The sequence below is a fragment of the Dendrobates tinctorius genome, unplaced genomic scaffold (genome assembly GCF_039654945.1).
Source record: "Dendrobates tinctorius isolate UK_male_01 unplaced genomic scaffold, ASM3965494v1 ptg000257l, whole genome shotgun sequence".
NCBI lineage: Eukaryota > Metazoa > Chordata > Amphibia > Anura > Dendrobatidae > Dendrobates > Dendrobates tinctorius.
The window spans coordinates 1,124,021-1,141,209 of NW_027361924.1; the positions used below are offsets into that span (position 1 = coordinate 1,124,021).

The following is a 17,189-nucleotide window of genomic DNA, read 5'->3' on the forward strand; positions in this document are numbered from 1 at the left end:
AGATCTATTCATTTATAAATTTAATGTTAATAATTTATTCTAGACTCCGGTGCGCAGGGCAGTGGAGTTGGAGCCATGGAGTCGGAGTCTGAGCCCATTTTGGCGGAGTCGGAGTCATGGAAATTGAGGAGTCGGAGTCAGAGATTTGGCTTACCGACTCCGTAGCCCTGCCGATGCGTGTGGTGCCTAAAAGAAATCTCAGCCTCCTGACTTCATTATAATACTACCGCACAGTGACTCACCGAAGAGTTATAAAAAAGTTATGGATCAGTGAAAACTGTGACACTAACAAATTTGATTTAAACCACTAAAATAACATTTTTAATTATCGCTGTAATCAGATTAACGCAGAGACTTACAATACCAGGTCACTTTTACTGCACAATGAACACTGTTAGGACAACCCCGACTCCCCCAAAAATGGCAGAAATAACACTGAAATAATCATGCTTGAATTTACAATTTAATCCCAGGAGTCTCTGAAACGTGTTATTAGCGAAGGAAACAATATCGCAGACACAGATCACTCGATGCATGAAGGCGCAGTCAGACGGACGCACTACTCACGCAAGAATCGCAATGCTCGGACTGGCCATCGGCAATCCTGATTTGAGGGTGACTGCTACAAAGAAACACACTGTCAAGCCCGGGTCAGAAGAGCCAACAGCCAGTCACAGCATTGCAATGCAATCGTCGTCTGCGTTATATGGCCGTCTGACTACGCTCTAAAATTAGAACCTGGAGAATGGTGGAAGTAAATTTTGCTACTAGTTAATAAAAATGCTATCGAGTCCTTCTCTCTTCTGCTTGACATTGGCCATGGAGACGCTGCGGCAGGTTTGGGGGCACCGGCCGACCACCAACAGGTGTAATAAGTGGAATAAGACTCGTGTGTTACACAGCAGCGTTTCTCCAAGACTGAGATGAGCGCGACAACCTTGTGAAATACCCGCATCTTATACACAGATGGGTATAATATAAAATAACTCTGAGGCTTTTTTTTTCTGCAAGTTCTACAGAAAATCCCCCCCCCCCCAAAAAAAAAAAAAATCACTGAAAGTGTACCTGTCATTACAGGAGAGCAGGAATCCCTCATCTCTGTGTAGGGGAGACATCAGAGCAACTCCTCTCCACCCACCAGCTCAGAGAAAACTGAAAATTAGAGAGCCTGTAGAGGGGAAGATTGGAGGATACAAGTCATAAAATGGCCAGAAGATGAGTACACACTATCGTATACTGCAGTTTTCTCCCCTGCAGGTTGTCTCTGAGCTGTTGGGTGGAGAGTAGCTGCTATAATGTCTCCCATACACAACACATACAGACATGAGGGATTCCTGTCTTTATGTAGCACATGAACAGAAGTATGAAGGACATTATATATTGGTACTAAGCAGCGTAGCTGTGAATTCAGAGCTGAGCGTGACATAAAAACACTTATTGAAAAGAAGCAGCAGAGATCTGTACGTGTCCACTATATTCTCAATATTTATCCATAAAGCTCTCAAATATGTTATTATTTGACCAGGGCAAATTTGGACGAGAGACTAATCAGCTCAGAAGGCAGGAGACAAGAAATGGCTCATAAGTGGGGAAAAAAAAAAATGCGGATTTCTCTGAGATGTATTACAAAACTTACTTATATGCGCTTATGCAAACTTTTCTGAGATGACAGTGACCATTTAAGAGGAGCGTAAATCGGATACTCAGCATTGGTCATGGGGGGGGGGGGGGCAGAGTCTTCTGGACTTAGGCTGACAGTAGTATTCGTCTATCCCTATACCTGAAATGGCTGATAACAGGGAACAACATATTAAATATAGGATTGAGTAAAGAAGTAAAAAGATACAAAGTAAGGCTGTGTTTAAGGCAGATTTAACTCCGTGTGGATCAGACAGAGCACAAGTCGCTAAACAAGCTGCAGCAGGAGGAACCATGTATATACCCACCACTCTACTTTGACAGTCCTACCTTGAGGTCGTTACTCAGGACAACACCGAGACAGATATTGTCCGGCTTTGTAATGTACAAATGTGGGTTGAGTCTTGGAGTCACCACTTAATGCTCAGTCCAGATGTGCTCTTCTCCACGGCATGGTACTGTGTGTGCAGCGCCTCCTTCACCCCGGCACCATCCTGTCCTCCCAGCCACTGCTCGTAAAGCTCCTTCACTCTGTCATTCTGCTCCGGCGCCTCCGTCCTCACAGACGTGTACAACTGCTCCACCCTCTGTAGTAAGTCCTTACCGCCCTCTCCTTCTACCCGGATCTGACCACCGCCATTCAAACAGCCTGAAATAGAGGAGACGGGGACAAGATGTCAGTACAGGCGTATAACCAGTGTTCAATATGGGAACCGGCCGCGGCATCAAGACAGCCGGGTAGAAGAATTAGCCGGAGGAGAACACTGGGAGAACATACAAGATGCAGATGTTGTCCTTGGTGGGATTTGAACTCAGGACCCCAGCGTTGCAAGGCTGCAGTGCTAACCACTGAGCCACCGTACAGTGCAAACCACTGAGCCATCGTACTGCCCTATAGATTAACGCCATTTATGCAGAATTATCGCGTTATCAGACGTGACAAGTTTTCTCCATGGATTATATCTCGATAATAAACTCCAAGAACATTTAGCGCCCTCTGACAGAGTGCGATATGGTAGGGATTTTGCTATGGACACTTCTTTGAGGCCGGGCCCTGTGAGCAGCGTTACCTGCAGGACAGGCCATCACCTCCACGTAGTGATAGGCGCAGCGGCCTCTTTTTAGCTTCTGCACCAGATTCTGAATGTTCCGGAAGCCGTACGCCAGTGCAAACTGCAGCAGCACCTCCCCGTCCTTCTCCAGCGTCACTTCCTGGAAGTCTTTGTTCCTGTGCAGGGTGAACAGATGATACGCGCCATTCATCAGCGACAGGAGGGGTCACCTCTAATAACACGGAGAAGCCAGACAGCGACACAATGACAGACGTGACCTTACTTCAGAGGCTTGTATGTAATCTCATCTACATGGAGGCCGAAGAGCTCCTGTGCTGCGGATTTAAAGATATGCTCCAGGTATCCGCCAGATCCTCCGCCATTATGTCCTAATGGCTCATTATCCACCGCACTGCTGAACCTGCAGAGACAGAACACCCACAATGCTTCACTTCTGTATACAACTATGGTGACATATAGTGTTACTGCATACATACATTATCCTGCACTTACTCTGAGTTACCTCCTGTATTATACTCCAGAGCTGCACTCACCATTCTGCTGGTGTAGTCACTGTGCACATACATTACATTACTGATCCTGAGTTACCTCCTGTATTATACTCCAGAGCTGCACTCACTATTCTGCTGGTGCAGTCACTGTGTACATACATTACATTACTGATCCTGAGTTACCTCCTGTATTATACTCCAGAGCTGCACTCACCATTCTGCTGGTGTAGTCACTGTGCACATACATTACATTACTGATCCTGAGTTACCTCCTGTATTATACTCCAGAGCTGCACTCACTATTCTGCTGGTGCAGTCACTGTGTACATACATTACATTACTGATCCTGAGTTACCTCCTGTATTATACTCCAGAGCTGCACTCACCATTCTGCTGGTGTAGTCACTGTGCACATACATTACATTACTGATCCTGAGTTACCTCCTGTATTATACTCCAGAGCTGCACTCACTATTCTGCTGGTGCAGTCACTGTGTACATGCATTACATTACTGATCCTGAGTTACATCCAGTATTATACCCCAGAGCTGCACTCACTATTCTGCTGGTGCAGTCACTGTATACATACATCCTGTATCCTGACGAATATTGAATGCCGCTGTGGTCAGATATCACTCAGGACCCCGGGATTGAGGGATCATGGAACCGACCAGAGAGCGCTCACATGTGAAGTTTTGTATGACGATTTCTCATAAATAGCTATATAGATGCTGAACACTCACTGTGCATCAAGGGGACAGAGATTCACATCTGGCAGAGCGATCCCCTCCTGTTCCAGCATCCGCAGCACTTCCCCTATAATAGGTATCCTGTAATCAGCAGCGTCCTTCATACACAGTACAGTAATGACCCCCGCGATCAGTGCCCGCAGCTCTCACCAGTAGTGATGACACAGTCTACATCTCGGGTCTCGTACTCCTGATTGAAGAAGTCCGGCCTGGAGGCCTCCAGCTTCTTGTCGTAGCACGGCATCACTGTGACATGGTAGATGCGGTGAGGCGGCAGGTTCTGGGACGGGAGACAGAGGTCAGATACATAGATATCAGATAGATGAATAAAAACCGGATATAGATTTCATTTTTTCACCTTTTCCTTTGCGAAGTAGTTCTTCACCAGGGATCCCATCACTTGCTGTGGAGATTTGGTGACACTGATGTGCGGGATAATAAAGGAGCCGTGAGTTTTCTCAGCATAACAAATCCACCCTAGAAGAGAAGAAAGGTCAACAACATGGCGTTTTCTATTCTAGGCAGGTTTTATATTGTCTGACTGCAACATACCATCAGCAGCAATAACATGTAAGTGCTGAGTGCACAGCAGTATGCCCAAAGCGCACTCCCCAGAGCCAGAGGGAGTAAAAAACAAGGCGCCTCCCCCAGAGCCAAAAGGTGGAAAATAGGGATTTTTGTGTACTCACCGTAAAATCCTTTTCTCCGAGCCAATCATTGGGGGACACAGAGACAGTGGGGTGTTATGCTGCTTGCCACTAGGAGGACACTAAGTAAACACAGAAAAAAGATAACTCCTCCCCTGCAGTAAACACCCTCTCGCTGGTTGGGAATTCCCCAGTTCGGTGAAAAAAGCAGTAGGAGCATTAAACGAATGACAATCATAACTCTGTCAAAACCTAATAATGCTACAGTGAGCCAACAGGCCAAACAGGGTGGGTGCTGTGTCCCCTAATGATTGGCTCAGAGAAAAGGATTTTACGGTGAGTACACAAAAATCCCTATTTCTCCTACGCCTCATTGGGGGACACAGACAGTGGAACGTCCTAAAGCAGTCCCTGGGTGGGGAGCATACATCTGCTAATACCCCATGTACCACTGAGTCAACACTGTGGTACTGCCGATTGCAGAATGCGTTTGCCAAGAGCTGCATCCGCAGAGGCCTGAGAATGAAATTAGACAATGTTTGTAAAGGCATGCAGGCTGGATCAAATTGCAGCCTTGAGGACAGGCCTGAGAATGAATTTGGAAATGTTTTGTAAAAGGTATGTAGGCTGGACTAAGTCGCAGCGTTGAAGACCTGTTCTGCCGACGCCTGGAGCCTAATGGCCTAGAGGCGCCCACTGAGCGGATAGAATGTGCCTTAATCCTTGCTGGGACAGGTGTGTACCGGACACGGTAGAATTCCTGAATAGCCAAGCAAAATCACCTGGCTAGCGAGGTTTTTTTTTTTTTTTTCTGAAGCGGCTAGACCCTTCCTATGCCCCTCTGAAAGTATGAACAGGGCATCTGACTTGCGGAAGGGAGCTGTCCGCGAGTTGTACCGTCTCAGAGCCCTAACCACACCGAGAGTGTGGAGGGCCTTCTCAATGCGATGGACCGGTGCCGGACAAAAAGCAGGGCAAAACAATTTCCAGATAGAGATGGCAAGAGGATACGACTTTGGGCAGGACGGACGGGGACGTCTTGAGAACTGCCTTGTGCTGATGAAAATTCAGGAACTGATGACGGCAGGACAGGGCAGCCAATCCCGAAAAGCGTCTGATTGACGTACTTGCCACTAGAAAGACCACTTTCCAAGAGAGAATAGGTAGTGGTACGTCCTGCAACGGTTCGAAAGGTGCCTCGTGTAGTCCCCGAGAACAAAGTTAAGGTCCCATGATTCGAATGGCCCTTTATAGGGAGGCGCTACATGAGAAACTCCCTGAATGAACGTCTTGACCTGAAGTTTTGTGGCAATTTTGCGTTGGAATAGGACTGACAAGGCTGAAATTTGGCCCTTGAGCGCGCTAAGCGCGAGGCCTGACCTTAATCCTGACTGAAGGAATTCTAATATGGCAGGAATGGAAAACACTAGAGGGGATCGACCATGATCCTTGCATCACGAAAATGAGGTTTTCCAGATGCGGTGATAAATGCGCATGGAAACGAACTTCCTAGCACCAATCATGGTGGAAATCACGTCATGAGAAAAACCAGCCTGTGCTAAAATCCAGGATTCAACGGCCACGCCGTCAAAGACAGGGCCCCGGAGTTTCGGTGGTAAATCGGACCCTGAGAGAGTAGATCCATGCGATCTGGAAGTTGCCAAGGGACGTCGGCGACCAGTTGTACTAGTTCTGCGTACCATGCCCGGCCAATCTGACGCGACTAGGATCACTGATACGTCCTCTGCTCTGATCTTCTTGATGACCCTCGGGAGCAAGGGGAGAGGGGGAAAGATGTATGGGAGCCGGAACTTGTGCCACGGCAGAACTAGGGCGTCCGCTCCGATGGCGATCGGGCAACGAATAGAGAAATCTTGTTGTTTAGGCTTGAAGCCATGAGACCCACATCCGGAGCGCCCCAACAACGGCAAATCTGCTGAAAACCTTCCGGATGAAGAGACCACTCTCCCGAGGCAAGGGCTTGGTGACTGAGAAAGTCTGCCGTCCAATTCTCTATGTCTGGGATGAGGATCGCTGATATGGGTGAACGGATGGTCTAGTCCAAATGGAGGATGTGACTCACTTTGTGCATGGCCACCCTGCTCTGAGTACCTCCTTGACTGTTGATATACGCTACAGCTGTGGCATTGTCGGATTGGATCCTGATGGGGAGACCTGCGAAGAGAAAGTAGTAACTCAATAGGGCTACTTTGATCGCTCGTATCTTCAAGACGTAGATGGGGAGACGTAACTCCCGCATTGACCAATGACCCTGTGCCGTGTGATGACAGAACACCGCACCCCAGAAGACTTGCGTCGGTGGTCACCACCAACCATCGTACTTGGAAAAAAGACCTCCCTTGACTCAGGGAGGATTTCAATGTCCACCACTTGAGGGCTTGTCTGATCTGCAGGGACAGAAGTCACCGACGGTCCAGGGAAGACGGGTTCTTGTCCCAAGTCAACAGGAAGGCTTGTTGCAAAAGGCGGAGATGGAATTGTGCGAATGGCACCGCTTCCATTGCTGCCACCACCTTTCCGAGAACTCTCATGCTGAAACGAATAGAATGAGAGACCGGACGGGAAAGAGTCCGCGCTGCCTGTTGCATAGCTTGGGCCTTCTCTGGAGGGAGAATGACCAACCCGTGGGAAGTGTCCAAGACCATTCCCAAAAGGGAAATCTGCTGGACCGGTGTTGGGGGAAGTCAGACCCAGGCGAGAAAGTGTATTTACTGTGATATCCACGGATTTCTCGCAGGCTGGAAGGGATGGACCCTTGATTAACAGGTTGTCCAGATACGGCAGTACCACCACTCCTCGAGTGTTGAGAATGGCCCTGACATCCGCCATATCCTTGGTATAGGCACTGGGGGCGGTGGCGAGACCAAAGGGCAAGACAACAAACTAGAAGTGTTCTTCTCGAATTGCAAAATGCAGGAACTGCTGGATGATAGGGGCTCTCCCTTTTTGCATGGAAGCGACACCGACCGGAGGAATACCATTCGGAATCGCCGTACTTTGACAAGACCGCATCATTCCTTCTTTCTTTGGAACCACAAGGAAAGGTTTGAATAAAAACCGCTGAACCATTCTGCATGACAGTAAACGGCCGCCTACTTTGTCGGTGTCGGCCGGATACCACAACAAGTCATTGAGTAGAGGATCTATGAGATCTGCTTCCTTAGATCCACATGCTGTCGGCCTGGGTTTCCAAGAGCGGTTAGGTTTGTGAGAGACCTGGGAACCTCTGTCTCCGTGTGGGGACTGATCCGGAAGATAAGGTTGTGGAGGACCAGCTGGAGCTGTTGCGAATAAAGGTCGAAAAACTAGTCGGCTGTTGATTCCGAAAACCACCGGGCAGCCCCTTGTTGGGGAAGAAACCTACTCTTACCACCCCGGAAGTGTCAGAAATGAGCTGTTCAAGTTTCTTGAACAAACAGGTGACCAAGTTTGATACGGCAGAGAAGTCTTTAATCTCTTGGAGGTGGAATCTGCCCGCCAGTCGCGGAGCCATAGGGCTCTCTGATGAAGACTGTATTAGTGGTTGCCTTAGCAGCGCAATTAACGGCATCTAAAGAGGCGTCTACTGCAAAATCCCCTGAGTGAATTATCTGCTTGGAAGGCAGTAATTAAGACTTCTGCCCAAGTGGTCATGCCTTAGCCACTCAAGTCGCCGCGAAAGATGGGAAAAAAGCCGCTCCTGAAGCTCCAAAAAACTGAACTGGCGAGGTAGCCAATTTGACGATCGGAGGGGTTTCTGACTGAAGAGCCCTCAGAAACGGATCGAAGCGTTTTAGGAGCAAGGCACAATACAGGAGCATCCACCGAGGGGGACTGTAACCAATTTTTCAGCAGATATGGAGTAAAGGGGGTATTCAGCCTCGATAGGCTTGTGCCCTGTGAACCGCTTATGTGGTTGGTTCCTATGTTTCTAGACAATGTCCATCAACTCCGGATGGCTGGCAAATACCCTGCGTTCACATTTAGTCCTCTTAAAGTAGATAACGTGTTCCGGAGCGGGAATATTCTCTTTGTCCAACGTCAGAAGCTTGTTGACTGACTGTCAGAGAATCAAGCGATTCATGGACATTTGGGGAATTCTGAGGGACTGACGTGCCAGACTCAAATTGAGATATGTTCTCTGCGAACATTAGGAGAGGGAAAGCAAGAGACAGAACTCGCAGATGCTGAATCGCGAGCATGACTAGGGGACGCGTCATTGGTCCGCTTTCTAGACACCTGAGGATCCCTTGAACGAGAACAGTCCCTGCAGGTGGACGGTTCCCGGCTGTCGCCAAAGTCCTCCTCGGGCGGTTAAGACGCGTTCTGACTTAAAGAGGATTCCCGGAGGAGTCTATAGCCTTGGTCAGTGACTCCACAGACCGTGACAAGGACGCGGCCCACACAGAGGGACTAAACGCAGGGAGCGGCGGCGGATGGCGTTTTAGCCAATCCGTGCATAGCAGATTAGTCTGGGTACTAGGCAAGGCAGTCTTGCAAGAGGTACCAGCGGCAAAGAACACAGTGTGCTTCTCATTAGCCCCCTTTTTGCTTCCTTAGTCTGAGACATAGTGCCCGTGAAAGGGTTACAAGCAGTGCCTGGGCTGCAGGTAATGTGCAGCAAAGGGGTTAAGCTTTGCTCTGAGGCAGATGCAGCTTAACTGCGGTCCTGATGCTGTGTCCCTGGATGAAATATCGGTGGCCCTGTAGCGTCCCCAGGTGTTGTCATCCGTACGTGCACCCCCTGCAGCCGTCCCAGAGCACGAGGGGCAGAGAAGGGGTTAAGGATATGGCCTCCGAGACTAGCAGGGCGCGTCTCCTACAGAGGGAGAGGCACCAAAGACATGGGCGACAGCGCTATCGGTGGGCGGCGCTATGTAAATAGCGGCCTAGTAGGCCGAAAAGCCGAGGACTAAATTTTTGGGCCTGCCCGCGGCGAGCGCCGGGTGAAGGGGAAGCGGGGTGCCGCGACGGGGCGCCGGTGTGCAGCCGCTGAGACTCGGTCAGCGCTTCTCCCAGGGACCAGGACTCGACCCCATACCTCCAATCCGGTGTTCACGCCGTCTTCGCTGTCCAGGAGCCTTCATCCCATCAGATTCTGGGGTAAAAAAGTTCCCGGGCGATGTAGCAGAGCCGGAGAGGTTGTTACAGGGGTATTGCTCAATCAGTCCACCCTATGGGCAGGGGGACGGAGAGCTATGGGGCTGATTCAGGGTATCCGAAAGCGCTGGTCAAGTCTTCTCCGTGCGCTCGCCCTTGTATCCGTGTGGGGTACCAGAACCGTAAAGGAACCAATCGCCAGAGGAATCAGCCCCAGTCGTCGCAGGAAAGTGTACGGGGAGGTATATTCCGCGTGCTTGCCTGTTGTTGATTCGGGGGAGAGCGGGCCGTAAAAAGGAACCGTCGCCCCCTTCACTCCGTTAATTAAAAAATAAAAATTTACAGAAAATTCAAAAATAAAATAAAAACAGTGGGGTCTGAAGCCAGACCCAAGTGCCTCCTGCAGACACTAAGCAAGAATTGGGGAATTCCCAGCCAGCAAAGGGTGTATACTGCAGGGGAGGAGTTAACTTTGTGTGTTTACTTAGTGACCTCCTAGTGGCAAGCAGCATAACACCCACTGTCTCTGTGTCCCCCAATGAGTCGTAGGAGAAAAACAGGGAGCTAAAAGGAGTAAGGAAACATAGCGAACCCACCAAAGCCAGAGGAGTAACAAAAGGGTGCTCCTCCCAGAGTCATAAGAGTAATAACAGGGTGCACTCCCACCAGAGACAGGAGGAGTAAACATATGGCCCTACTCCCAGGGCGTCCCCCCCAAAAGCCAGAAAAGTAATAACAGGGTGCTCCACCTCCCAAAAGCCAGAAGAGTAATAACAGGGCTCTCCCCCAGAGCAAGGAAAAGTAAAAAACAGGGAGCTCCCCTCCAGAGCCAGAAGAGTAATAACAGGGAGCTCCCCTCCAGAGCCAGAAGAGTAATAACAGGGAGCTCCCCTCCAGAGCCAGAAGAGTAATAACAGGGAGCTCCCTCCAGAGCCAGGAACAGTACATCCCCCCTAGAGTCACGGACTAATAGGGTACTCCCACCACAACCAGAAGGAATACAAATAGTGCCCCGGTTCTAGGGGTAGCTCCCTAACTCCAGAGGATTTATAAAGATAAATAAATTAAAAACACAGGATGCGCTACCCCTAGAGTCAGGAGTAGGAAACAGGGCGCAACATGGCATACATATGTACCTGGGCAGGCGGAGGATAACATGGGCAGGGCCGTCGTCTCGTCCTGCCGTCTCTTGTAGCGCTGTATAAACTCTCGCTGACTCTCCAATAGGCTGAAGTTCCTGGAAAAACTGGTGTCAAACACATAGTGGACCCCTATAGAGCATTAAAGAAAAAATTCCACCTAGTCAGACAAAGCAGGGAGCAGGAAATCCTCATCAGGAAGACAAAACCATTCAGGAGACTGGGAAAGCTGAATGACAACCTCTGCTGTGATGGTTTTCACACTGGTTGCCACTCCGCTTTCTCAGGTCATCTTCTCATTAACAATTCCTCAATTCCCTTTAGAACATTTTTTATTTTTTTTTTATTTGCTTCTTACCCAACTGTTTAAAGAAGGCAGTCAATTTCTGAGCAGTTTCCTGGATATTGAGGTTAAACTTTGTGGCCAGAGAAGCTCGAGACTGTGGAGAGATGGAAATCACGACCAACCTGTGCTGTGAGGCGTCCTCTGCCTAAGGAAGAGGTAAGACATTGGGATGCTTCTCTACAGCCCTCCCGGGACCTATCACTCTGTAACGTCACAAGTCAGGAGTTCACCGGCTCTGGGGTGTGAAACAATCCTACTATTCCTCTGCTCCAATGTTACAAGCTCAGGGGTCCATGAAGCTGAGATATAAGGTGCTGTATGGTGGAATCCTCACACTGCGCAGCCGCTTGTGCTGCAGACCCGTATCTCAGCTTCCAGGACCCCAGTGACTGACATTACCTTGTTCAGCTCCAGTATCTTGTACAGCTCCTCGTGACTTTGCTGTGTGATCAGGACGGTCTCTGCAGACGTCACGCATCCACTGCAGGCCAGACAGTCGTTCAGGGTGATCTTTGCCTTCTCCAGCTTTTGGGAAGCTCCATCCTGCAGGTCAGACAGGCGTCTCCGTCAGTATATTAGGTTCTGCTCCATTAAATGCCCCTTTCCTTTACATTTGTGTGACAGTTTCTTTATTGACTTTAAGGGTATGTGCACACGGTGCGGATTCTGCTGCGGATCCGCAGCAGATTTAGGTGCGTTGTACAGTACCATTGTTTTCAATGGTAAACTGGAAAACGCTGTGCACATGCTGCAAATTTTTCCGCGCGGTTTTGCTGCGGTTTATAATCCGCAGCATGTCAATTCTTTTGGGCAGAAACGCTGCGGTTTCACACCTCATCCATTATGAGGTGTAAAACCGCAGGACAAAACCGCAGGACTTTAGTACTGCGGATTTTACTATAAAATCCGCACCACTAAAAAAAACTCCGTGTGCACATACCCTAAAAGGGATTTTCCAGTTTTAGATGACTGAAAAGATATATATATATATATATATATAATATATATATATATATATATATATATATATATATATATATATATATACACACACACACAGCTGTGGAGACTCAGCGCTGGATCTGGGGAGGGTGAGTAAAAGGACTGCAGCCGGGGAACAGGGGTTTTCTGAAATCAGAAAGCCTCCTTTAATATTAGCATTCAGAAAGTCCGATAATCCGGCACTGGTTCCCAGCACGAAACCATGCAGATGTTTCTGCTTAATGGTGGGACTGTCACTAGTTGCTAAAATCCTGGGGTTTAAATCTCACTCCAGATTAATGATCTCAGTTTAACCCCTTAACAACCGCCGATACGCCTTTTAACGGCGGTAATTAAGGGTACTTAAACCACAGCGCCGTTAATTCACGGCGCTGTAATTTAAGTGAATAGCGCCCCCCAGTGTTGGATTTTCTCTGGGGTCTCGGCTGCCAGGGGTAGCCGAGACCCCAGAGAACATGAATCGGTCGGTTTTTACCGACCCCCGCTTTTGCGATCGCCGTTATTAACCCTATAACGGCGACCGCAAAAAAAAAAAAAAAAGCCGCGATTTTACATTTAATTTCTCTTTCCTCTGATGTGATCGCACATCAGAGGATAGAGAAATAGGGTCCCCGATCCCCCCGGTCCCCTCCCGGTACCTCTCCCTTGTCCTCCGTCCCCTCCCGGTGGTCCCGCGCCCGCCGGCGTCATCCGATGGGCGCCGCCATCTTGAAAATGGCGGGCGCATGCGCAGTGCGCCCGCCGGGAATCTGCTGGCTCCGGCTGCCAGATTCCATTCATTATTTTGATCACTATGATAAACGATCATAGTGATCAAAATAATAAAAATAGTACATAACCCCCCCCGTTTATCACCCCCTTATATAGGCACACATAATGAAATAAAAAAAATATTTTTTTTTTCAGTTTTCCATAAGGGTTAGGGTTAGGCTAGGGTTAGGGTTAGGCTAGGGTTAGAGTTAGGCTAGGGTTAGGCTAGGGTTAGGGTTAGGGCTAGGCTAGGCTAGGGTTAGGGCTAGGCTAGGGTTAGGGCTAGGCTAGGGTTAGGCTAGGGTTAGGCTAGGGTTAGGCTAGGGTTAGGGCTAGGGTTAAGGGCCAGGGTTAGGGCGAACTAGGATTAGGGTTAGAATTAGGATTAGGATTAGGGTTGGAGTAAGAATTGAGGGGTTTCCACTATTTACCAACTTTGGGGGTCTAAAAATTGGGGTCTAAAAAAATCACTTTTGTGGAAATAAAAAAGACTTTTTATTTTCACGGCTCTGCGTTTATAAACTTCTGTGACGCGCTTGGGGGTTCAAAGTGCTCACCACATATCTAGATAAGTTCCTTAGGGGGTCTAATTTCCAAAATGGGGTCACTTGTGGGGGGTTTCCACTGTTTAGGCCCATCAGGGGCTCTGCAAACGCAACATGATGCCCGCAGACCATTCCATCAAAGTCTGCATTCCAAAATGGCACTCCTTCCCTTCCGAGCTCTCCCATGCGCCCAAACAGTGGTTCCCCCCCACATATGGGGTATCAGTGTACTCAGGACAAATCGCATAATAACTGTGGGGGTATGATTTCTCTTGTTACCCTTGTAAAAATAAAAATTTGGGGGTGAAATATCATTTTTGTGGAAAAAAAAATGGATTTCTTATTTTCACGGCTCTACGTTATAAACTTCTGTGAAGCACTTGAAGGTTCAAAGTGCTCACCACACATCTAGATAAGTTCCTTAATGGGTCTAGTTTCCAAAATGGGGTCACTTGTTGGAGTTTTCCACTGTTTAGGCACATTAAGGGCTCTCCGAACGCAACATGGCATCCGATCTTAATTCTAGCCAATTCTGCGTTGAAAAAGTCAAACGGTGCTCCATCCCTTGCGAGCTCTGCCGTGTGCTGAAAAAGGGGTTTACCCCCACATATGGGATATCGGCGTATTCAGGAGAAATTGTACAACAAATTTTGTGGTTGATTTTCTCTCTTAACACTTGTGAAAATAAAAAAAATTGGTTCTGAAGTAATTTTTTTCCAAAAAAAAGTTAAATGTTAATTTTTTCCATCCACATTGCTTTCGTTCCTGTGAAGCACTTAAAGGGTTAATAAACTTCTTGAATGTGGTTTTGAGCACCTTGAGGGGTCTAGTTTTTAGAATGGTGCCACTTTTGGGTATTTTCTGTCATGTACACCCCTCAAAATGACTTTAAATATGATGTGGTCCCTAAAAAAAATGGCTTTGTAAGTTTTGTTGTAAAAATGAGAAATCGCTGGTCAACTTTTAACCCTTATAACTTCCTAACAAAAAAAAATTTTGCTTCCAAAATTGTGCTGATGTAAAGTAGACATGTGGGAAATGTTATTTATTAAGAAATTAATGTGACACATCTCTCTGATTTAAGGGCATAAAAATTTAAAGTTTTAAAATTGCAAAATTTTAAAATTTTTTGCCATATTTCTGTTTTTTTCATAAATAACCACAAGACTTATCGAAGAAATTTTACCACTAACATGAAGTACAATATGTCACGAAAAAACAATCTCAGAATCAGCAGGATCCATTAAAGCGTTCCAGAGTTATAACCTCATAAAGGGACAGTGGTCAGAATTGTAAAAATTGGCCTGGTCATTAAGCTGCAAACTGGCTCTGTCGCTAAGGGGTTAAAGGGGCTTCACTTTTAGATAACCAGCTGCCGAGGCAAAAGGATGGCGTATGGGGGGGGGGGGGTCTTGGGTTCCAATCCCCACCCTCCGGTTCATCCATACGTTACACAAACAGCCCATTAAATGTATAGACTGCTGTGATGGAAGCTTGGGTAAAGACATCGTGGGCGACTCAGTAGAGGTACCCCGTTAGTGTGATGTATTTTTTAGCATAATTTTCTTTAATCCTGGTAAAACCCCAAGTGCTTTTGGCACAATTTTGGAAAACTACAGCAAAAATAAATGAAAGAACTGCAGCGTGTGAATTACGCTTAAATGTTCACGATGGCGAACACAACTTTACTCATCATCACCTGAGTGATTTGGAAATAACTCCCATCATCTTCAATACGGATCTTGGCCGCCCCTTTTCCAGGTTTCTTCTCTACTTTGATTGGTTTTATACAATCCTAGAGAAAAAAAAAAAAAATACTCAGAGCAAATCCTAACTATATTCCAATGTTAGACATGAAGATTAGGGGGAGACGTGTGGGGGTCTCGCTATCTCATGTCATAAGATAATGGCAAAAACTTATGTGTGGACCCTCCAATCGCCGCTGTTTAACTATTTAGATGCCGCCATCAATAGTCAACAGCAGCTGTCAACCGGTGACTGCAATTGGTGCTGATCATGTGACGTAATCGTGGGCAGCTATAACAGCCGGGGTGGTACCGATCGCTTCTATTGCCACCATCTTTGTACCCCCCCGTGGAGCCCCAGCCATTAGATACATTAAATACATGAGGACTCAAAAAGTCTTAGTTACTCACCGGTTAACGGTATTTTTCGGAGTCCATGACAGCACCACCTGAGAGAGGGGATCCGCCCTTTAGGTTCAGGAAACCTACAGATACAAAAGGGTGGCACCTCTCCCACGCATCAGTTGGATTACAGAGCACAAGAGGACTTCCAAGGTTAATGCATGATTTATGTACAGTATTCTTATTATAAACGTTTGTCACCAGTGGGCATATACAAGAGGAAGAAGTGCACACCCAAACTAAACTAAAGAGAGAGAATATACGGGTGCTGTCATGGACTCCGAAAAATACCGTTAACCGGTGAGTAACTAAGACTTTATCGGTCGTCCATGAAAGCACCACCTGAGAGATTTACAGAGAGTAATAACTATTTAGGGAGGGACTACAGCCTGCAGTACCCTTATACCAAAAGAGGTCTGTGGAAGCACCCAAGTCTAGCCTATAATGACTATAAAAGGTGCTCGGAGAGGACCAAGTAGCCGCCTTACATATCTGGTCAATGGAGACTTCTGATCTTTCGGCCCACGAGGTCGCCATGGCCCTGGTGGAATGCGCCCTCAGCTTCCCGGGTGGCAACCTGCCCTTTGAGGTGTATGCTATTGAAATCGCTCTAATCCATCTGGCTAGTCTATTTTTTGACGCTCTACAACCTTTCCTAGGGCCTTGATGGGAGATAAACAGGGCATTATCTTTCTTCCAAGGGTCGGTGACTGCCAGATATTCTATGAGGCATCTCCTAACATCCAGGGTGTGTAGTTTCTCTTCCTTCTCGTTAGCTGGATTAGGGAGGAAGGATGGGAGGACTATTTCCTGTGTCCTATGAAAGCTAGAAACTACCTTAGGTAAGTACGCTGGATCAGGTCTAAGTATTACCCTATCCTCTTTGAACTGTAAATAAGGAGGACGCCTAGATAATGCCTGGATATCGCTTACTCTGCGAGCTGATGTTAGAGCTACCAGGAAGGCTATTTTGAGGGACAGGTTTTTTATGGAAGCCGATGAGATAGGTTCGAATGGGGTTTCTGTCATAGCAGTGAGGACTAGGTTCAAGTCCCATGGCATGAATCTATCCTTCACTATTGGTCTGGTTCTGCCTGCCGCCTTAATGAACCTGCTGACCCAGTAAATACCAGCGATGTTGCAGCTAAAAAGGGCCCCCAAGGCTGATACTTGTACTTTGAGGGTACTCGTGGAAAGCCCCATGTCCAGACCTTTCTGTAGAAACTCTAATATTTGAATTATAGGTGCTGAATCCCCAGCGACTACTCCTGAGTTTTGAAGGAATTTTTTCCAAGTTCTAACATAAATTTTCGTGGTAATGATTTTTCTACTTTTAAGTAGGGTGTTAATTAGGTCTGGGGAGAAGCCTTTCTCTTCTAGCAGTGACCGTTCAAACTCCACGCCGTCAGATGTAGGCCAGCCACCTGAGGATGGAAGACTGGGCCCTGGGATAGGAGATCCGGGATGTCCGGAAGAACCCAAGGATCGGATACCGACATGGTCCTGAGACAAGAGAACCATGCCCTCCTGGGCCAAAATGGAGCGATAACTATAACCCTCGC

General features: G+C 47.6%; 1 protein-coding gene across 3 annotated transcripts in view; it reads right to left on the reverse strand.

Moving 5' to 3' along the window:
• Positions 1-17,189, reverse strand: part of CIAO3 (cytosolic iron-sulfur assembly component 3) — a 46,573-nt gene that overhangs the window by 17,068 nt on the left and 12,316 nt on the right. Inside the window, exons 2-11 of one of the 3 annotated variants that reach the window (XR_012226517.1) lie at positions 15,180-15,275; positions 11,583-11,726; positions 11,196-11,328; positions 10,835-10,969; positions 4,310-4,428; positions 4,102-4,231; positions 3,946-4,018; positions 2,974-3,111; positions 2,709-2,866; positions 1,969-2,287 (exon numbers count right to left, since the gene is read on the reverse strand). Coding sequence is in view for 2 of the 3 variants with exons in the window: in XM_073558427.1 (XP_073414528.1) it covers positions 2,049-2,287; positions 2,709-2,866; positions 2,974-3,111; positions 3,946-4,018; positions 4,102-4,231; positions 4,310-4,428; positions 10,835-10,969; positions 11,196-11,328; positions 11,583-11,726; positions 15,180-15,275 (1,365 nt within the window). In the remaining variant the exon portion in view is untranslated. Of the gene's footprint in view, positions 1-1,856; positions 2,288-2,708; positions 2,867-2,973; positions 3,112-3,945; positions 4,019-4,101; positions 4,232-4,309; positions 4,429-10,834; positions 10,970-11,195; positions 11,329-11,582; positions 11,727-15,179; positions 15,276-17,189 lie in introns of those variants that run through there. The other 2 variants (XM_073558428.1, XM_073558427.1) reach the window with 2 other exon arrangements.